The 23,979-nt window shown below is 34.3% G+C and overlaps 1 protein-coding gene across 6 annotated transcripts in view; it reads right to left on the bottom strand.

Moving 5' to 3' along the window:
• LOC144850062 (uncharacterized) overlaps positions 1–23,979 on the bottom strand; it is a 46,452-nt gene continuing 22,473 nt past the window's right edge. For 4 of the 6 annotated variants that reach the window (XM_078707241.1, XM_078707242.1, XM_078707243.1 and 1 more), the window contains exons 2-6: positions 18,150–18,205; positions 14,263–14,499; positions 5,818–5,931; positions 4,841–5,075; positions 1–4,712 (exon numbers count right to left, since the gene is read on the bottom strand). In XM_078707241.1, the coding sequence (XP_078563367.1) occupies positions 3,065–4,712; positions 4,841–5,075; positions 5,818–5,931; positions 14,263–14,359 (2,094 nt within the window). In that variant the 5' untranslated portion in view covers positions 14,360–14,499; positions 18,150–18,205 and the 3' untranslated portion in view covers positions 1–3,064. The remainder of the gene's footprint in view (positions 4,713–4,840; positions 5,076–5,817; positions 5,932–14,262; positions 14,500–18,149; positions 18,206–23,979) is intronic. The other 2 variants (XM_078707246.1, XM_078707245.1) reach the window with 2 other exon arrangements.

Raw genomic sequence — 23,979 nt, 5'->3', positions numbered from 1 at the left:
TATGCATGTTCACAACATGATAATCAATATAATTCATTTATTATTATTATTATAGTGTATGTCCATTTCAACATGACAGTTTGTTGTTAAATTCAACATCTTAACAAATGCTAACAGTAAATACAACTTAGAACATACGAGGAGTAGGAGGAGGAGGTACTCAATAACAGATTGGTGCAAAAATCTAAATTACATTTAAAAAAGAAAGAGAAACCATATATTGTACAGCATTAAATATCATATATACAAACTAACGAAAGGAACTGCGTTAAAACAATTCAAATACATAATTATGTATCGTAATATAAGACTTAAACAACATGATTCGATAACGTAACCTCGGTACCGTATATCGCATTTGCTAAGCAATTATACGATTTTTTTAAAGGCGTAAATAGTTTCTAAGCAAACATACGCGTGTCTTAAGCGCGTACCTAGTTGCTACGCAACCGTACGCGTGTGTTAAACGCGTGTGTCAAACGCGTACATTGTTGCTAAGCAATCTTACGCGAGTCTTCAACGCGTACATAGTTGCTAAACAATTAGGAACACTCATTTACATAAAATAACAAGTGTAAATTATTTTTTCTTTAAAAAATGTCGATATTTATCTGAATAACAATTTGCTTTATGTACAGTTTTTTTTAATAAAGTATTCGATTTGTTAGGGAGTAATGGTTATAATTGAAATTCATAATTCGTTCCTTACGTGCGCATAATTTACTATTATTCGTTCATTTCGTATGTTTGTTGTCCTTTATTGGAATATTTAAATTTGTCGATAACTAAGCAATGCCGCTATTACATTTTAAAAGATAACCAATACATTATTGTTTTAAATAATGTAATTCTTCATTACATTATTACATTTAAATGAATTACATTACTTGATCTTAAATATTTTCAACAACCGAAACCAAAAATGTTTTGTTCGAATTTTTTCTGAATATACAGTATAGAATACGGATAACGAAATAAGAAATGTCGATAATATAGAACAAATTAAATGTTATAAATGATAGTTTTGTAAATAATATCTGTATGTTTGTAATAACATACCATAATGTATCATGTACTAATAAACTAAAGCGTGAAAAGAATAGAATCATTAAAATGCAAATTAATGTTTCTTTTAAAGCAATGAAACGATACATGCTAGAATACCGCATGGAGGAAAAAAATATTTTTTCCTCCATGAATACTGTAAGGGCGTACGTGCAACACAAATAACTTGACCAATCACAGGCAATGGATCATATCCATCGTTGTGCGTGATTAGTAGTCAAATTACGTGCGCTACACGTCCTTGCGTTGCCTCCTAGTTGCAATCAAGCAAAATAAGATTAATCTTATTTCAATTGAGATTACATAGATTACATACAGATATATTTTTTGTCTTTTAGATAATTTGAGGATCACAGTTTGTATATCGCGGACTTTCTTCGTAAATATTTAACCAACAATAATATAAAACTTGCCATGACATGATTTCTTACGTCACAAAATCTACAACCTCCCTCAAATCACACCGTACCTACTTGTGTACATGATTATGACGTCATAATCACCGATTATGCTTTACCCACTCATATCATTAGATATAACAATAATTATCACCACAATTATATTTTTTATAAACATCAATTTGAAATTGCATCTGCAACAGTTTGTACAAGAGGGGCGCAGCATATCACACTTACGACGACGAGGGCGCGCACAATTTACGATGACACCATAACTATTAATACCGAACAATGAGACGCGCATGCGTGGTGAAACAGCTACTGTACCGCAGCAGTACCACTGTACCGCAAAAAAACTACTGTACCACAGCAGTACTACTGTACCGCAGCAGTTTGGATATTATAAATAGGTCACATAGATTGAGATTTTATTTAATGAGTAAACAAAAACATCTTGATATAAAGGTTTCAAAAATAATACGTAGTAAAACTTAACTTGTTCCTTTTTTTCTTCAATTCAACAAAAATTAATACATTTTCTAGATTTCGTGTGAGTAAATTATTCATGGCACACGATTAGTAAGTCTTATTGTTTGTATAAAATATTCACACCTATATTGTATACGTCGACGACTATTATAGGTACACTATCCGTTCTATATATATCTATTACACTTCCTACTTGAATACTGACTGCTGCAGTATGCTCAGCAAATTCATCGACGATAAACCGCGCAGAAAAATTACCTGATCCCGGATTAGCCTAGATTATCCGGACAGTTAATAACGAGATTTTGAAAGATAAAAAGCGAATCTGGATGTTCTAAACAGCTAAGACGTCACAGATACAGAATTGGACACTGAATAAACTAAGAAATCCAACATCCAGTGAACATAAGCGCTTGGAATCCTACTTTTCTGAACTATAATTGCTGTACATACAATTTCTTCTAGTAAGTCACGGTTTTAGCTATCTAAGATTTGTTTTTATACAAAGTAGATTTCAGATTGTAGAATGTTAGTCTTATATATTCTTTTTTTTTACAAATACTTAATCACGTGTCCGCATGATACGTTGATATCATCTTCATAGAAGATAATAAAATATGCAAAATGTATCAATATTGAACCAATGTCAATGTGTTCAAATATTTATGAATTCACGCGGTTTATTTAAGTGCGTGCGCGTATTGCAAATATACAGCAACAAACGCGCGAAATCTGCATTGTTTTCTATAATCAAGTTTGTGATATATTGCATGTGAAACTTTAGTGCATCGTACTATTGTATGCCACTTGCTTGTTACGGAAAGAATGTATAAAAACGCGCGCCAAATAAAAACGCGCGAAAACGTATATCGGTCTGTTTTACCTTTTGCATATACAATTGTACTAATAATATTGTGAATTATTAATTGTTGTTTTTTAATACAACGCATCACATGAGAAAAAAATGCCCATTAATTCGTCGTAAATAAAAGAATTTCTATGTAGGCCTATATTTAATTACTTGAATAGTGTAACTCTTGAAGCTGAAAAAATGAAACAAATGCGATACTTATAAACCTTTGCATTACCTAGTTACATTCGTTTGCCATAAATCAAAGTTTAGCAGTGTCGTCATCTACAGAATTCTTAACAGGAGAGGGAGTTCTTGAAGTTTTCGGCTCGTAACTATTTTGACTTCTGCAAACCGCCTCTAACCTTTCAAGAGAACTATTCGAGAGGGCGCTTCGTAAAAGTCCATTCCCTGGTGACTTCACTTTAGTTTCCGTCTCGAAAAACGTCTCACGAAACCGACGCATTGCGTCGCCGTGTACTGGATCTTCCGCAACGGGTGGAAATTGAAAAACAGTACCAGCCACCGCTCGAGTTGCTTTCTGCGTAGGCGTGCATGGCAACGAGTGCGATGACGCAAACTCGTTTCCGGTCAACTTGGGTGATTTTGTATCGGATTCGTGAAACGACGGAGGCCTACTATTATCACGATTCCACTTGCGTTTAAATCGTAACTTTATTGGTATATTCTTATCAGCGTCTTTACGCATAAGTTCAACTTCATTTGCCGATTTTGGCACTTCCATGTGTTCCGGAATGTTAAAACGCCGTGGCATCGGAAGTGTCGCCGATTTAGGAATTTCCATATTAAGTGAATTCCGTAGTAAGTTTCTTTCTAAATCTTGAGTAGCGGTTCGTACTACCGGTTCATTATTATATTCTTGAGTAGCGGTTCGTACGATTTCGTTACTTCCGTTTTCTATCGTCGTCGTCGTCGTGTCTTCCTTCGGAGCGGTCACTTCTATAATCGGTTGTTCGATTGAATCTGCAGTAAAGCCATTAAGATCGTGTACTGGTGCTGTACCTTGCGAGGAGGATGCTGGCACACTCTTTTGCGTTGACATTCTTCGCTGGTACAGCTGTGATTTCACCGGCCTATCTGGTATTTGTACAGGCTTTTCTGCAGATTCTTCTCGTAATTCTATTGATCTGAAGCGGGACTCATTCTCTGTATGCGTTCGCCAAACAGTTCCCGGTGACGGATGAACAACATTGGGTATTTTTCGAGGTATTTCGCTAGCGCGGATGTGTGCTAACCGATCGTACTCTAATCGTGCTGCTATCGTGTCCGTCGTAGAATAGTTAAACCGTGGCGCTCCATGCGTGTAATAAGGACTCATTGTAACTTGTGGGCTAGCCATCGGAGACAGGTAACACGGACTTGCGGGTAACGAATGTGAAAGAAAAGGTCTGTACGCTTGGAAAGGTATAGAATGTAGAGGTACTCCGTGGATCTGCTGCACTCCTGGTATAGGTGGTTGCTTAAGTTCAGTCATTGGTATTTGAGGTGCTACCATTTGATTCGGAATTTCACGATTTTCGCGTACGACCGGTTTTATTTCCACATCACCCACGCTATGCGACCGTTCCCTCGGTTGTTTATGATTCTCGTCCGTTTCCGAAGACTCGAGTGACTCGCTACTCGATTCTGATACACTTCGACGCGTACGTCTGTCTGGGGGAGTAATACGAGAAGTGATTCTTGCAGGTTGTACAGTGTTCTGGGCATTATTAAAGACTTCATCTGGTGACGTCACACAATATGGTGGCGCTGAAGCAGGCGGTGCATATTGGGAAAGAAACTTTACGTCCGCCGTTGGGTAATTCACGAGAACTAGTTTATTGAAGTTGAACTTGTATGTAAAACGTTTTCCTTTGGTTTTATGGAGGATTCGTTTGTTGTAATAATACCTAAGACAAACAAAGAAATAACGAAAATTAAAATATATTTATTATTATGCAGTATTTTTTTTAAATTATACAAAATTGTAGTAGGTCTCTTAAACGTTGTATTGCAAATAAAATAAAAAGTGACAAACCTCAGAGCACGACTTAGCTTGTCGTAGTTCATATGCGGTTTGCATTTTCTCATGCCCCAAAGTCGTGCGAGTTCGTCAGGATCTTTGATTATAAACTCCCCATACTCTCCCTGCCAGGCGATCACCTCGCGGTATTCTTCCTTCTGCAGTAACTCTAAGATGAAGTGCCACAGTTGGATCTGCCTGCTTCCTGGTGAGCTCTCGGCTTTGTAGGCCCAATCTGGAACAGTCATCCCTGCAAAGCAGGAAGAAAAATTAAGTTTTGCATACAAGTCCTATTTTATAAATGGTTAGTAAAATCTGCCGGTTCACACTAGATAGGATTCCTTTAAGCTTAGCTATACCTTTGTATCATGCACCTGACATTACTCTAGTGTGGACCATCCTTAATTCTAATATAGGAAGGGTTTACAGCGCAAATAATGCATATTTACGATGAGTACATCTTTGCAAATGGGTAGATATGCGCTCCACGCTAGTAGCCTTACAAATGCGTCAAAGGCTGCACCCGACGCTAAACGGTTTACAAACCTAACATGCTGCAGCAATCGGTAGTAAATATTTCCCAGGAACTGTTTTACGTCAAAGCATACGTGAATCATCAGATACACTCCTTAAACATTAATGTCCTAGTTAATAGAGTCAATTCCACTATCAACTAACATCACACGACTCCCATACGTGCAAGAACCGTGGCGAGTTTAATCAAGAATTTACATACTCTATACGGTTATCTAATGCGCATGCGCAAACGGGGTTTTCGGTACAGTAATTAAACTATAAGTTATTATGCCTGATGATGATAAAGTAATTGTCGAAATATAGAATCTTAACACGATGGTATGTATCTTATTTCACGAATTTTAAATTAAACCTGCAACTTATCATGTTGTGTTCATTTATTCATGATGTATAACATGTAATATATGCGAGTGCGGCTGACGTCATCAATCACTTTGTAATGTAATAGCATTTACCTTGACGCCATCCAGGTCCGGCAGCCGGACTTGCAACTTTTTCTTGCTGCGGGACCGGAGGAGCTGGGCTGACTTCTTGCTTGTAAGGCCAATCATTCAATGGCAGGCCAACACCTAAACAAAAGAAACCAAGAATTATAGTTCATATTTTTTTTTGTACTTCATAAATATATTTATGCATAAAATTGCAAAACCTAGAGCGAGTGGAGCAGTATAAACCTTCAACAATGAAGTTTTCTCCTAAATGGAAGTAGAAGATACTGTAAATGTTATGCGGTTAGCGAAACATAATTTGTTTTTGTTAATAATTGAACCAAAACTAAACCATTTTATTCACTTATGTAACAAACAATAACCACAAGTCGTCAACAAGGTTAGTTAAGCCTTTATGGTTTAGCTATATTATTATGATCATGGTGGTGCAAAGCAAAACGAGTTCCATTTTGTTTGTTTTTTAACTTTTAACTCTTTTTTTTTCTTCAGTGATATTTTGTTATTAATAAATGAATTAAGTATTAAAACAACATTTTGATTTGAAAAAATAGAGAAATATCTTAAATATGTTTATATAACACAGCGCTAGATAATAACACTTACAAAGACAATAACTTTCATATAAACTTATATTTCATGTGAAAAAAACAAACTCATAAAATGATGATAATAAACAATTGAAGGCAATCTATCTATCTCTCTTGAAACGTTTTCCGACATTACGCTTCCCACTATTTCTTTCCATAATGTTCTGTTTTAAGAAGAATGGTTTGTTATTCTGCCAAAGTCTACATTTTTTTTCATTAAATCTTGTTTTATTTGGTTTATCCAGTTTTCTTTTGGCCTAGTGGTCTTCTTACTTTCTTTTCTTTTTCCTTCATTGTTTGCCAATATGGCAATCGGTGCCATATTGGAAATTAAATATTATAACGTGATTCGCAGAAGTATAGACAAATGTTATGCAATTCAAACCAGTGGGGGAAAAAAGACAGTTGGCGCGCACGTAGAAATCCATAGAAATATCAGCGCGTGATCGCTTCTTCTGTGCGCTTAAACGCGCCCGTCATAATGACAGTTCAATAACACGTTTTTCATCAAAATACTTTGAAGTTAGCTTGTTTGTGTTTATTCTTTTGTAATACGGCTTTGTTACCAATGAATTTTCATTGTCATTGTGTAATAATATTAATAAATGTTTATTTTGTTCTACTATCAAGTTAATGTTAGCAACATTGTGATCATCCAAACCTTATAAAAATATGTTTACAAAAAAGTAAATGATAAACGGGTGTACCCATCAGCTGCTGTTGACAAAGAACAAACGAAACTGTTTATTTCTATAGTCGATTTGATAAATACTTTAATAAACTTTTACTATTTTCAATTCGCTTATCATTATCGCATTACAACGAAAATATGTCACGCGCGTTTAAGAAATGATGAATATGTTACGAGTTTTGCAAGCGCGCGTTCAAGCAATGATGAATATGTTACTAGTTTTGCACGCGCGCGTTAAAATAATATCGATATATGTTACGAATTTTGCACGCGCGCGTTCAAGCAATGATGAATATGTTACTAGTTTTGCACGCGCGCGTTCAAGCAATGATGAATATGCTACACGTTTTGCACGCGCGCGTTTCTTGTTACAGTTTACAAAACGAAAGCTTAGTTTATTGCCGAGTATTCGTTACTATCCTCGTGGACATGAAAAGAGTTATGTAAATTATAATCAATTGTAAATATTATACAATGTTAACATTTTGTTATAAATTTATTCCAGGATAAAAACATTCAATTGAATATTCAATGCTTTGTTTGTAAATTGATGTATATGAATAGTTTAATGAAAAATTTCAATTTGAAGCATTTGTATTTATCTTAAAAATTAATTTTCGATATCAGAATAAAAAATTGTTCTTTGTTTCCAAATTTAAGAAGGTCTGTCTGAAGTGTACATTATGATAGAAATATTTATAATCGCTATTACAAATAACAAAACACAGCCTATATCAAATACAAATGTTTATTATGCTACCTAACAGATAGAAAAATGAAATAAAAATAGCTAAGAGGCCTATATAAATTATAAAACGTTCCTTAGGGAAGCATTGCCAACTCCTTCATCCTTTTGTTCAGTGTAATGAAAGATATTAAGATTACATCAGATGCGAATGAATTCACGACTATTGAATGATAAAATTGTGATATCAATCAATACTAGGGGTCAATAGTTACCGTCCAGGGGTTAATACTCCTCATCCAGGGGTTAGCTAGCCATCCTCATCAAAATCGTTACACACTTTTGAATATGTAAAAGCGTATAAAATAATCAAACCAATATTTTTGCAGAGTGATATATTTGAATTGTCATTAAAATGCTGCTTTACTGGACATTAATATGTAGCAATCGTAAAATGCAACGATAATTGTATCAATAAACTACAGATTATTACTCCTTACATCCAAATATAATAAAATATAATAGCAATAGAAACGATGGTGTTTACAAGACACCATTGTGATTTATATTGTCTAATAAAACATGTATTGTTCGTATCCATAGTCATTATGTCTCCTTATTTTGCAGATTACTTTTCCATCTTCGTGGACAAGGGACGCATCACTTATCGAAAAGTTTTAAATCGGAAAATTGTTATACAAAATGTTTGTCAATTATAATTACCTGGATTAATTCATATTTATAAATATGAGTCACCCATAAGGTATTCATCAATCAAAATGTATATGAATATTCATGAGCGAATACGACACGCAGCGTTGGCATCACTACGCGCAAAAAAAAATACCGATTTGATTTTTGACGAGCACGTTCTCAATTAAAGGTTATGGTATAACCGGCACGGGCCGTTGATTCCATATTTTATTCAGCACCTGACAAGATAATCCATCATGATCCTATAACGAGGGACCGTTTATTTCTCGACCGTAACAAACGCCTTTTACTCAAACCTTTGACTCCTTGGAAACGTGGATAGTTTCTAGATAACATCAAACCAGCGTGGTACATCCCGCGGTACGACAGAACTCGTTTATGTTTTAGATGGTTTGTTATTTTACATTAATTAATGTTTGTAATGAAATTAATTATATTAATGGAGTTTAATGATGTAGCAATTTACAAAAACAGTGGACGACAGGCGTGTGAGTTTGAATAATGATGACCATGGCAGAGAAAGAGCAACATGATCCATCAAAATGAACTATTTCAACAACACGATACAAGACGACACTATCTACAGCCATATCAAAATTTCATTAATTAAAAAATGGCAAGTAGAAATTAAAGAATTATAGAAAACAGTAATTTAATCATGAAATAAAGATTACTGACTGAATGAGGTAATTGTTTAACCGAAATCTGATACAAGAAGCATTTTTGTAAAATATCGATAACGATATCTCCATGACGTAATCGAATACCAATAGAACGGAGATACATTCAAAAGTCTAATCAGTATCATTTCGATATCTTAAAACAATTCAAGGCGTTTCATTTGATCGATTTCTTTTTTTGTATTCCTCAGCCACGTTTTTTTTTAAATTGCTAAAAACAATTTTTTTTTATTATGTTCATAATGAAACTTTATACGCACATATGGTAAATATCGTCAACGCGCGTGCACAAGTTGTTATTATTGTGTTGTTATCTCAATAAGTACACGCACAATAATCGCCGATATGATAAAAAAAAAAATAATAAAAGTTTAATTTTAAAATTACACAAGATATTTAAATTTTATAAAGTCATCATTATTTCCTTTATAAAATGAATAAGATAGGAGAATTAGTTAATGTCACTAGCGTGTATTGTGATTGTAACTTGGAGGTGGATGAGGAGTGCTCCTCGCTGCTCATTGTAATGTTTAATGTATCGTCGACGCGCGCTAAAAATCATTACAACATTATTCTTTTAAAAACAGCAATCGTTTTCCGTCAAAACCTTTGCAGTGTTATTAATTAACCTGTCCATTTCGGTGCATTAATTCAGTTTTTTTATACAGATATTCAGACAAAATAAGTGATAGGCAACAACTATTTATTTAAAACGGACCTGGGGATTTGGAAAAACACCCTAGAACATGACGAAGAATAAGGTATTTGCAAATTGCGATAAGTAAATGTATATACATAGATAGGCTTGACGACCTAGTCTGAAATCATAAAATCAGACTTTATTTTTCTGATAAAGGTAAAAAGATCGAACTAGATATCGAATGATTACACTAATATCGAGTAGCAAGTAGACTTTTTATTTAGCCTCGTCATCATTTTAACTTATCTACCATTCCAATATGTACAGCATCAGGCACGTGCTAAAATCGATTTTATCTCAATTATATTTTAATTCTAATTTAATATTTTAATAACCACAGCACAAAGATAAGTAACCTAGAACACTGCAGAATGTAGAATCCGGTGCAGGGGCGTAACAATTAAAGAATATAGTGCAGACCTACACCATTCTTATTGTCTTTGGTGAAGAAAAACAAATATAAGTTTGTTTACGTCTGGTGGCGTGCTTCAAAATATTATATAATAATTATATAACAAACAAATCAGAAAGAATTTGCAGAGAAAGGAAAAAGGAATTGTGGGAAAATAGTTATTTTTCGCAACATCCGGTCTCTGAAAGTTTAAATCAAAGTACTGCATAGTTCTTGTTGCCAGGAGCTGCTTCTTGCAAATTGACATTTTCTTTTTTTTATTTTATTAAATTGGTTCTTAAAACAGTGTTTATTTTTACGTTTGTAGTATTATTCTATTCCGGGCGCACTCTAAGGTGTTATGTTTTTATGGCGTAATAATATAACAAAGGAGTAAAATCGGATTTCATTTCTGCAAACTTACTTTTTGCAAACAAAAAAACGAATTATTATTAGGTAAGCGATATCTCTGAGAATTGATGTAAAATTTACGCGATACCGAGATGACATAGTCACTCCTGTCACAGTTAACATTCATGAGATATACGCATAATTTAGTCACGTGCCGACTGAAATACGAATAACATTACGCGCTAGGAATCAGCCAATGGCACAAGAGATAGAGACTTGAGCTAACTCATAATGGACTTCTTGTCATTAATGAAACCAGTGTAATTAAAACGCTCGAGTCTTTTTATATGCGTACCTCGTTTTTTGCATAATTTCACGGAAATAAAAAAAGCGTATTTATGCGTACCTGAATATTTTTCGTTCCTTTCGTCAAAGAGTTTTTACCTCGCAAACTCAGCGTTCTATCCAACGAAATTAATTTAATATGACACGCAAAATGTGCTTAAATATGTTTTTAATGTATGTAAACTAATGACACGTGATTTTTTAAAGGGAAATATGAGTTGAAATTATGTTAAATTAAAAATCGAATTAAAAATTAAAATGCATAATGCTATGTTGCTATGTTGCTGTTGGAGCAACGATTTGAAAATAAAACATTTAAAACCAGAACATCTATCATCTGCTCGTCAAAAAGCATTTTATGCAAAATTCTGTTGACATTTGCATAAAAGGCAAAAAGCTATAAAGAGCACAGTAAAACATTTGTTAGTGTTACAACATTTAATTAATGTTACTAGCATGATATTCATAGTGAATACATTAGCATAACTTCTCTTGTTTTCTTTTAAAAAATAATTGCACGCGTTGAATTCTACTGACAGATAACAATGCAGGACCCACAATTCACAATTGTTCATAATTGCAGTTGGTACTAATGTTGGCTGGTTGTATTTTTGGGGAAAATAGTTACTTTTTAATATTTAATAGTCTTTTAATGAGTCTTTTTTTTAGTAAGTAAATCTCTAACCCTTCAATGAATCGCATCACAGTAGGGTAAATGTGGGAATTTATCTGAGATCCTAAATAAGTAAACAAAAAGCTAAATCAAAGCAAAAAAGAAACTGCCAGAAATTTAATTTAAAAAAAAAAATACTTTGAATTAACAATTTCGTTGCAACAAAAATATTTTATCTTTTGTTTATACGTTCATGTATTTGCAAAATATGAAGTAAAACGAACTTTAGAAAGAGAAAAGGCTTAGAAATTCGTCTCTATTTTAAAAAAAAAACATTTTTCTTTCTCCACTTTTGCATTTTATTGAAACATTAATTGTTTTAAAATATTCTGTATTTTCTTTGGAATATATTTGTACCTTTATGCGTTGTTGCCAGACGTTTGTGATTTTGTTTGTTATCACATAAACGAAACAAATAAATAAATACAATATAAATGTGAAATAGAAATATGGTTGTACACTCGTCAAAATCTGTCGCTAAACATGAGGTTAACTAAAAAATAATTAGCGATTAATATTTATGATTTGTATATTAAACAACACAATTCATTTTATTTTGCAAACAAATTCATTGTATACATTCACAAGGGTTAGAAACCATTCGAAAGCTGTGAATACAAAGTGACAACTGCATTTTAAAAACTATCGTTGAGTACAGATTGATTTTAACAGCACATCTAATATAATGGTCGAAAAGGCAAGTAAATTTGTATATAAAAACCAAATTTTGTGTTGAAATTTGCAACGAAGTGCTTTATCTATTTAGCAAATGTAACAACATTCATAATTTGTATCGTGTTATCTGTCACATTTTATTGGTTTACCGGTACCTAGACGCAAATCTACAACACTCTTTCCTTAAAAGTCGCTTTTTTTATTCCTATTACAAGCTTTACAATAAATGCATTTAGCGACGATTTCGATAAATTATCAATAAAAAATCTCAATAAAATTGCGTTTCAGCAACATTCATAAAATTACTCTTAAATTACCAGGGTTTTAGAAAGTTTCTTTTTTGTTCAAATCACGATTCGAAAGATTTTGTTTGCACTTTACGCTACATTTTCGCTGCGGCATAGTCAAATGCTACAAAATACCACCTTACTGATCCGTAGGCTATTTAGCAAATGGTAAATGCAAACAATTAAATACAAAACAATGTTTCCTATTTAAAAAAATCAGTAGTTATAATTGATAATCAAAATCTTCATGGTGAAATCGTTTGATAAATTGTTCCCTAAATACCACATTCTAATAAATTTGTGTTCAATATTATTCTTGTCGACAAGAAAACGAAACTTCGTTTATAAGGTTTAAACATTTTCCATCGATTGCTGCGACCGCGAAAGAACTGCTAAGCAATCATCGTAACAACATGAAGGTGAACTAAACAGGCCTAGGGGCCCAGGCTAGTATTATTATAAAAACAGGCCTAGTATTAACACAAAAGCAGGCCTAGTAAAAAGCAGGCCTAGTAGAAAGCAGGCCCAATATTAAACGGGCTTAATAGGTCTTGTACAATGTATCATTTGATTTCAAAACTAAAATTGTCACAACATCTTTGTGCAAATGTACACTTATACTGCATGCTATTGGTTATAAATATCTTTTTTAAGAAACTATTCTGCAAATACATTTTTACAAACCCGTTATTATACTGTACATCTTACAAATACTTTACTAATTCCTTTTCATATGGCCAAGCCAAACTTGCACGCACCGAGATGCACATCGTAACAACGGAAAGGTGTGTAAGCTCTGGAGTTTCGCTAGGCTATGTCAAAGGCATATTATATTTAAAATATGTATACTAATAGTAATAATTATTTACAGTCTGCATAACATGATTTTATATTTGTGTTTTCTTAAAAATATAACTGTACCGTTAGTTTCAGACATTTAAACATCTTTCAGGAAAGGATGCAATATGGTGCACTAACTATTTTTATTTGTTTTAGAAACGTAAACTATTTTGCGACATATTTTTCGCTATGCTTGCATTATTAGGTTGTTATATTGCTATGTTAACACCATCTGTTGTGTTTGCTTGCAAAACTGTACTATTTAGTTTTCAGATATTTAAAAATCTTTCAGGAAAGGTACGCAATATGGTACATTCGTTAGTTGTTTTTTTTTGGAAACTTAATGATGTATTTTGCGACATATATCTTTTTAGTCGTGCAAGCATTGTTGCTGGGTATGCTATTTCTATATGTAAACACCATTTTGTCCTTGTTTGCACAACTGTGCCGTCTATAAGTTTTAGCAAATTAACCATCTTTCAGGACAGCAATATGATAAGTATTGATGCATTAGTTAGCTTTTTGTTAGGAAACGCAATCATCTATTTCGTGTATCTTTTAGTCTTGCTTGTATTGCTACAGTATGTTAACACCATTTGAATTAGTGATGTAATGTTGTTAGCAATCAGTATCTACTTTGCAATGACATTCTGAGATGCATTTAATATATTATTTATGATTCTTAAGATGATACAACTACACGAATATTCACAATAACCAGATGGGTACAATACATGAAATTAATAAAACATTATAAACGGGTATCTATGTATCGTGATGCTAAAATCAGTGTGCATGATGCATGCAATAACGACAAGGTATTAAAGCTTACCTGGACGCCAAACTGAAACCCCTGGGCTAGGTATGGGCTCTTGTTGCCCTGTTGGAATGACCGGTGGATTCTTCATAGAGGCGTGAAAGTGCATCATACTGTCTTGCAACAACCTGTACTCAACTAACTTAACGCAACGACGACGACGACGACAAGGAGGAGAAGGCGATCAACAACCAATTCGCTTGCTGCGTGGACACTGACTCAATCCCTCGATAAACCTGCGCGGCAAAATACCTGTAATAAAACAAATATGGAATTAGAGAAAGGAAAAGAAATGCTTGAGCTTTCGTAATCAGGATGGCAAATGGGAGTATCCGCTGTCACTGATAATATACAGGTCGGTTAAGTGGAGTTTAGCTAAATTCGAAAGTTTTAAATAGAAATCAGAACGAAATAAAAAACGTGCTTATAAGCTACAGTATCAGCTTACTGTATTTTCAATCTTCCTAAAAATGCAATTTAACTGAAACTTATGTACTTATTTATAGAAAGTTTAGGCTCTAAAAAAACAGGTCTATTTATAGCAAAAGTTTAGGCTCCTAACAAAAGCAGGTCTATTTATAGCATAAAAAATAAGGTATAATACGGTAAGATAGATAGATATTACGTCATATCTGTTTAATAAAAAACAATGCGTATTTTATCATAGATAGCACGCGTATAGTAGTACTATTGTTAGCGAATGACGTCATGGTGCGCGTATCTCGGCCGGCCACGTAACATAACGTGACTACGAATACAATCAATGCACGTTGAGAAACAAACAATTATTCTCATAGATGTGCAGAGAATTAAAATGATGATAACCAGACCAACAATTAATTAATAACGTTGTTTGCCAACTAAATATAATTTGTCTGCTGTCGAAACAATCAAAACAATATCAAACTAATTAATTAATTACTCAATAGAGAATCACGTATTTAGTTTGACAGATACGGGGATATTGTCATTTTAATGCAGTTAGTCAGATTACAGTCAACTCATATGGACAATCTCCAGAAAATAATAAGGCTGTACCGTATGCTTGTGCAATGTTGTATTATCTACCTATGTAACCTAGGGGATGGCACTTGGGGGCTAGCGTATCCTTCCTTTAAGCGTGGTTCCCACTAGAACGCAACGCAGCGACGTATCGACGCAAAGTGCTGTATTGCGTAATCACAAGTGGGAACCGACGACGCAACAGTGCTGCAAACATCGCAGATTTGATTTCACGCAGGCGGGGCAAACACAATTACTAGAAGGGCATTTGCTTACGTTACGTAGATTGCGTTACGTTGCGTAGATTGCGTTACGTTACGTAGATTGCGTTACGTTGCGTAGATTGCGTTACGTTGCGTAGATTGCGTTACGTTGCGTAGATTGCGTTACGTTGCGTCGCTAGTGGGAACCAAGCTTTAGCAAACACATTACCGTATATTTGATTGATCGTCGACGCCCTTGAGTGAAATTCCCACTTAGGGTATGTCTCCGTGAAATTATTATCTATTATTAATTTGTTGACTTTCGTTAATACCTAGGAAAAATCTGTTACTATTTTCCCGAAGCTTGTCAGGGTTTTTAAAAATCATACACAACGACACATGACCTTGACACTGACATTCAGAACGAAGGAGACAAAAAGAAGTAATAAAAATGATCATGTTCACCCATTCTACCTACGCTTTCATGAAATTACTAATTATTTAGTACAAATGAAACACTATTTCGGGCTATAATGAATATTTGTTACACAACGTCACATTAATAATAGGATTTTGCTAAAACTACCAATTCTTGATTAATCTGTTTTACCTACTAATTCTTTTGCCAAATTAAATGTCACATTGAGTGTCATTAATTAAGTATCATTGTTTCACTGATTTTTTGTATTATGTTGCTTACTTGCTTTTCGTGCGGGTAGTTTCTAACGGTAAGAATCGAAACCACAATTTTAAAAAGATGTAAAGAAACACCGGTGCGAGAAATGGCGATTTGAGGTAACCACCGAGTACAGTAGGCCTACACCTCACCGACGAGTAGCCCTACACCCCACCGACGAGTAGGCCTACACCCCACCGACGAGTAGCCCTACACCCCACCGACGAGTAGGCCTACACCCCACCGACGAGTAGGCCTACACCCCACCGACGAGTAGGCCTACACCCCACCGACGAGTAGGCCTACACCCCACCGACGAGTAGGCCTACACCCCACCGACGAGTAGGCCTACACCCCACCGACGAGTAGGCCTACACCCCACCGACGAGTAGGCCTACACCCCACCGACGAGTAGGCCTACACCCCACCGACGAGTAGGCCTACACCCCACCGACGAGTAGGCCTACACCCCACCGACGAGTTGCTAAGATAAATTACATGGTTTATTTTCTTAACAACCATGTTTTAAAACAAGGTACATGTTCTACAATAATTTGATTCCAATCAATTAATCAGACAAGTTTTGTTACAAACACAATATATCAATATTTTAATTTTAAAAAGTGTTGTCTCTTGATAGCAATCACAGAAATAAAACGACCCCATTCGCGACAATATACTTCAATGTCTTCTTAGTAATTATTCCAAGGCTATTCGTCATTTTTATAAAATTTCATTTTCAAACAAAATCCCAGGTGTAATTGGCTTTATCCATTGTGTGTCGTTATTTCATGTGTATTTTGTATATTTTCTTTTTTCATTCTAATTTAATGGCATGTGGTTCTGACAAGACTTTGACATATGAATATGTAAATTCTTCATCACATAACGATCCCACACGAATTCGGAATTGTTAAACATTTATCACAAACAATTTCTATCAAGTTGAAATTTATATATTGCTGACAAACAAGTCTTTAAAACCTAATTCAACATCTTTAAGAGCGCCGGCATCTTGAACAATTGCGCGTCCTTAATTTGAGGAGGCAGCTACGCGTCAAGAAAAAAAGAGCGTTGTATTTATGGTGTAATACGTCGTCATCTTGAACAATTGCGCGTCCTTAATTTGAGGAGGCAGCTACGCGTCAAGAAAAAGAAGCGCGTTTATTTATGTTATTGTTGTAATACGTCGTCATCTTGAACAATTGCGCGTCCTTAATTTGAGGAGGCAGCTACGCGTCAAGAAAAAAAGCGCGTTGTATTTATGTCCTTTTGTCATGCAATATTACTCGCCGTCTTCGTTTTGCGATTAGATGTCTTCTAGTCCTATGACACATTATGTGACGCGTCGACCCCAGTATAGTATGCGACGCGTGTCGTTGTCCCCATACGTGCCAATGTATACAACATGCCAATGTCTACGCGTCAAGTCGTTAAAATATAAATCCTTATTGCAGTATAGATTTGTATACTACAAACATTTATGTAACCTTTCTTTTTATTTACTTATGTAAAATCTCTAAAAGTTCAAATAATGATTTTTGGATTAGGTCTTTTAATCACTTAACTCCCTTTCACATTAGAAATTTCCAAGAATGTGATTATGCAACATAATAGAATAATAGTAACGGTATGGAATTATAACATTCGTTTAACAGTTGAAAGAGTGGTTACTTGAGGTTTTTAAATGACATTTTCATTTTTCTAAATGAGATTATCTCTGAAATGTGGTATTTCTAAATAAAGTAAAACCTTTTTTTTTTTATTGATAACAATCAGACGATGGGGACAATGAACGCTGGTTGAGATCAAGAGAGTATTTCAATGACCAATCTATCATTTGCATTAATCACATACGAGTTTAAAATGGCTAAAAATAAAGACTTTACCTTGTCATTTTCCGACGGCGCCTTAAAAAATATTCAAACATCAAAATGTGATCAGTTAATAAAAACAATTGTTCCTTTGGTGAAAATCCAAGGTCAAAGGTTAAAGTAGGAGGAATAAACTTTAGTACTAACCTTTTAAAAAAATGTGGTCGTGGCGTTAGAACTCTTTCAAAACATGATCGTCAAACCTAAAAGAATAAAATTGATTGAGTTTATTAAAGTTTAAGAGTTACAGCAGGCATCAGTTGTCTAATAGTACTAAGAGTCATCAGAACATGGAGCCAGAGATGTGTCCCCAGCATTCATAAAATATTAATAGCAGTAATCATCAAAGTTGTAGGCTATAACGTTGTGAAAATTACTTGACGACGACGCGCGCGTACTTGTCGCTAGTTAATTTAACCCATTAATTTCAAGCATGTTCAACGACACAGTGCTGCTGCCTATAGTTTAATAAAAGCCTCAACAACATTATACCTGAACGTTTAATACAAACTAATATTCATAATCCCAATAGGTGATAAATCTGAAGCAATCACATTGAAAATGACACGAAATAACGGCACTAGTAACAATATCAATCATGTCGACTAGATGTCGAGCGGATTGTGATATGTTGCGATCATCGCGATGAATTGTAAGAAAAGTGTGTGTATAAAACGCAACAATCAACTCGATATGCTTTGTTAAATTAATGAAGAGAGAATGAATTTATCACAAACTATTGAAACTTTATCCGAACGAACACACGACAAATAAATAAAACTAATACGATGACCATTAAAGATTTACCAGTAAACGCAGTAATGGGATTGCAAACTACACAGCGCCGCCTATCGCCGAAGGGAAAACATTTAAGTTTAAAAAAGGTGATTACGTTACTTATTGTTATGTTTTGAAGTTTCTTATGCTTAAAAAAAAGTATTTCTTTACACTTAATATGTGCTTAAGATAAGGATAATAGAAACATGAACTATGCATTGTTTAATAGAGCTAACAGACATTCAAGTTCCACAACATAGGCAAAATAAAACAAGACTATTTACACTTTAATAGTGAGTTTTTGTATACAAATGTAACTAACTCTGCGTATTTCTTTTTTTGTATATTAATATATATATATATACTGTATATATATTATTTATTCCTTTTATTGACACATTTTTTTAAGGAGCGCTGAGGAGGGACAAGAGCTGTCAATGAAAACAATCGCCAAAGGATACGTCTCTGTTATTTTCTAAAAATAAATTATACTTTAGCAAAATATAATCCTTCTTATCCACAATACCCTGAATGGATCTCAAAATAAAAACGACTTAAAGATTGAAATGTGACTATGGTCAGAACACGACCAATGGCTTAATGACTGGACGACGGGCTTATGGTCATAAGACTCGAGATGGACATCAATTAAGCACCAGATACAAAGATAAATGAATTGTCCATCCTACGTAAATAAACTAAGCTGTTATTCTAATCCGTTCAAACCCCACAATCAAATTACTGATATTTAGATTTCACGCTGATATTAATACACACTACAAATACAAACGCTTTAGTTGTCAGCGAAAATCTAATCTTACTACAAGTCAATTATCAGTAAATTGTGTACGTTTATATAACGATATTATTATTTAATATACTACTACTGTTGAAGATATATCGGCTAGATTCCATTTTTATATAAACAGTAGACACAATTTATACATATTATGAATACAATCAGAATCGATATCAAATACATACATCATCTAATTGTATTGAGCTGCAAGATAATTGCGTACGTTATGGACGCGCGCGTAACTAATTAATTGGTTGGCATAAACAATTAATCACACACATTCACATATAATTATTATGACACTGTTGATAAAAGAGAAAGCTGCAACAACATACCTTTTAAATAATGCGCGTATATACACGCGTATATTTATATGACGAGTAATATTTATAGTATTATGTACATTTATCTGAATAAATTATGCCTTTTATTTTATTTCGTGTGAATTGGTTAACAGACCTCTAAGCTACTTTTTATAAGGAAAGATGATATTAAAATGAATATATGGCTAGCTCGAGGAATATACTACAAGATCCCAAACAATCATTAACAACTAATTTATTAGATGTAATTCGAGTTTTTACAGAAAATTATTTCCTAACAACGTGAATCATAAATTACGTTATAAATCAGTACATTATGATGTATAACGAAATGTCTTTTCTCACATGTAATCTATTCCGTAGTTTCAAACGTCAGCAAAATGACCACGTGATTACAAGGTACGTCATTTTCACGTGCCTGGGAATGTATTTTACATAACTCTGGACGCGTACGCGCGACGGGCTGTTTCTTGTACCCTGGTCACGGATTACAGGTATTAACATTCCTCTGCAGGTTGTTTGCAACATCATCTTGCAGATCTGCAACAATATTTTCATCATGAAACCAGGAATAGTTAATGCGGACCGCTTGGATCAATCCATCATCACATCAGAAGACAAAGACCTTGATTCTAATACAGATATTATTGTGATAAGACAGTTCACAGTTAACACAATCGTAAATTAAGTTACGACTTCGGATGTGGTCTCCGACTACCACGACAGTGATCAAGGTGAAAGAAACGTTTTTTCCGGTGGAACTCAAAACAGAAAACACTGTATACAACATAGCACATGGCGGTATAAACTAAGCCTCTATATAATAACATGATGATGATGCACAACACAGGCAAAGCAATTTAGAATTTATCAATGACTAACAAATCTAGTAGTAGCTGACAGACTATTATAATAAAGATATTGTGTTAACTAGACTAGAGGGTCAGCAACCTATAAAACCACCATCCTATGAGGCTAAATACATGTTAACCTTAACTAACCTGGGTAAGCTAACCTTACAGTTTGTATCCATTCCCCTGGTGGCTGCTACGGCGGCGGTAGGCTAGTTTTTAGATACTCGTTACAAAACGCGTTTCGCTAAGCATTTACAAACGCGTAAATACAGTATGTATTGTTGTGTTGCCAAACCAACGCTGAACGCAACTTTCTTTTCTTAGCTCCGCGTACCTGGTCTATTCGTACCTGGGGCTAGCTACGGTAAACAAGGCACTTGTACGAAATCGAACCAGCCTAGTAGGTAACATACCTGATGATTTTTACTGTCTGTGTTTATACCTCAAATTCAATACGAGAAATAAACGTGTGAACGGAGAGGCACAATCCTTGTTCCGCATGCCGCAAATATGCTGGAATTAAGGGTGCAGCGAGAGATCGCAGATCGTAACCCCGGGCGGTACGTTAGTTCACCTACCTGTAATGGTTCTACCAACCCAGACATTTCAATATATACATTGTTAGACATAAATTCATCTTATGATAGTGATAGAGAAGCATTCCCTGGAAATAAACACATAGTTGAAATGCCTTTGCGATTATGCATTATTGTTATTGCTAAGTAAGTACTGATGCCGAATTTTTAAAATAGCCTTTTTTAGCATTGAGGGTGCAGGATACACTAATTCTGATGATGGCATCTAAATAGGTTACAGTACAGACATCCTTTATACATAAACGACAAATATACTGATTCTGATGCTCACTATACAAAACAGAGGCCTGTACAATACAATACTATTTCATACTCATGGTATGACGTCATATCAACCAGACGATTACTGGGTTGAATCTCGATTTGGGATTTACTCATTCTCACAAATTTCCTAATATTAACAGTTTTAAAATAATGTATTAATTTCCACTGGGCGATATGATATTCTCTATGCCTGTAAATGCTATATATTATTACTGGGCAATTTAAAGTTTATATGACTGTAAAATAACACTGTTTTGTATCCGATACGAGCATCAGAATCATGTTGATAATATATCATAAGATGGTTGACACCGTGAACCATTCGATCACAATACAAATATTGTTTGCTCAATCTTGTTTGCATTAATACTTTCTTATCAGCAGCACTGATATTTTAATATCAGATATCAAGTTGTATAACGATGGGTTCTTTGTTAGCAACGCAATGATTAGCGCCACCAACGATTCGTTGTCACCACGTCTAACGTTCTGTATACACTATCAAACCAGTTTGACGTGCCCAAATATGCTATGGTATGGCCAAATATGGTAGTGATATGACATCACCATGTCCATATATGGTAACATCACATTTTTTGTCACATAAAGTTTGATAGTGAAGACAGAGCTTAAGGGTGGTCCAATATTCTATAACCTAAATACCTGCATTCATTATTCTTCTATTACAATATAAATCACCACAATGTATGTCAATATTTATAGTTTATATTTACGGGGAAAATTACTATGAACAAAATGAAATAACTAACAAAACAAAGTTGTAAACAAAATAATTCTCATTAAAATTTAATATCCGAATAATTAAATGTGTATTAAACGAGTACTAAATGCAAGATGTAAATATATGGTTATTTGCGAATCAGACCGATTTTTACCTGCGTTCTGCAAAAGCAGTAAGACATTTTACACGTTGCTTTGTTACAATAACTACGTCCGCTAACACGCAACTCCCGAAGGATTGAAATCGCTTAACTAATCAGTGTTAAAAGTATAGTGACGGTATAATGATTGCAATGGATACAGGTTACATACAGAATTCATGACAATAAAAACAAGTAGCGGCGAGACAAAGACAAGAATACCGCTACTACTAATAAAATAGAAAATAGGAAAGGATAAAAAAAAGAACAAAAACGTTCGTCAACAAATCGTCGCGATAAGAACTAGTTATTTTTGCGTAGATAACACACCGCGAGCTTATTGCAAATTACCATTACTAATACCTTAAGGATACAACTCGAGTCGTTAGAACGCAAGATGTATCTAAAGTCAAGTATAAAATATATGACGTCACAAATGATGGATAACACAAGCCAAATACTGTGACAAGATGTTCGTTATACGATAACTAATTCAAAACGATCCTTAAAAAAATGACATAGATAGAATTAATACTTCAATTATAGTTATTATTACTAATTCGGTGACGGTTAAATAAGGGCAAACAATGACTACACTGCATGCAAACAATGCTGAGTATGATTTGTAGGCCTACATCTAGCGCCCTATATCATGTTGAACCTTTATTAAAATTGATCAATAAAAATACATAGTAATGTAGGTTATTTGTTGTGTAGACGACTTAAATTCAAATTACGAATCTGGTGTTTATGTAATGTTGTTTTTTAAAGGTAAAATGTAAACATAATTGTTGGAAATTTCCCGTAATCTACTCAACTATTTATATCTTTTGAGAAAGGGTTACATAATGAAACGATATTAAATTTAATAATCCCATCGTACCCACGTGATTGAAAATATTGTCATCCAATCAGAGATTACCATTTCTATCAGGCAAACCTAGACTTTGTGTTAATTAATATTAAACTCTGTCTACAAAGTAGTTCGAAAAAAAAAGTGTTATGTCCCCAAATATGGTAGTGATATGCTTAAATATGGTGATATGACATCATCATGTCTAGGCTATATATGGGCACATCACATTTTGTTGTCACATAAAGTTTGATAGTGTAGACAGAGCTTTAGGGTGTGTTTCCAAAGTTCAGTAGCGGCTGGGGCAACGTTATTTCTAAAGATTGATTCGCACTACGCGCGCTACGCAACAATAAAGTAAGCGCAACGCTCATTTGTCATAACACCATCTAACCTTTCGCATAAATTAATATCAATATTATTATAGTTTCAATTATGGAGCTTAGTGAGGAATTAAGAACACAACACAAGCTTTGCCTTGCGGATGTTGTGTTGAACGGGAGGACGATCTTGCGGTGGTTCGATAAGCGTCTCTTATAGCGCAGTGGTTACATTTCCCGGAAAATAATACTTATTAAAATATCATTGGAGGACAGGTCTTTGTATTAATCAACAGAAAGTCCTTGTTGT

This window comes from Antedon bifida, chromosome 8 (genome assembly GCF_963402885.1).
Source record: "Antedon bifida chromosome 8, ecAntBifi1.1, whole genome shotgun sequence".
In the NCBI taxonomy this organism is placed as follows: domain Eukaryota; kingdom Metazoa; phylum Echinodermata; class Crinoidea; order Comatulida; family Antedonidae; genus Antedon; species Antedon bifida.
Note: the sequence above shows the minus strand (reverse complement) of the source record. Positions and strands in the feature narration are given on the sequence as shown.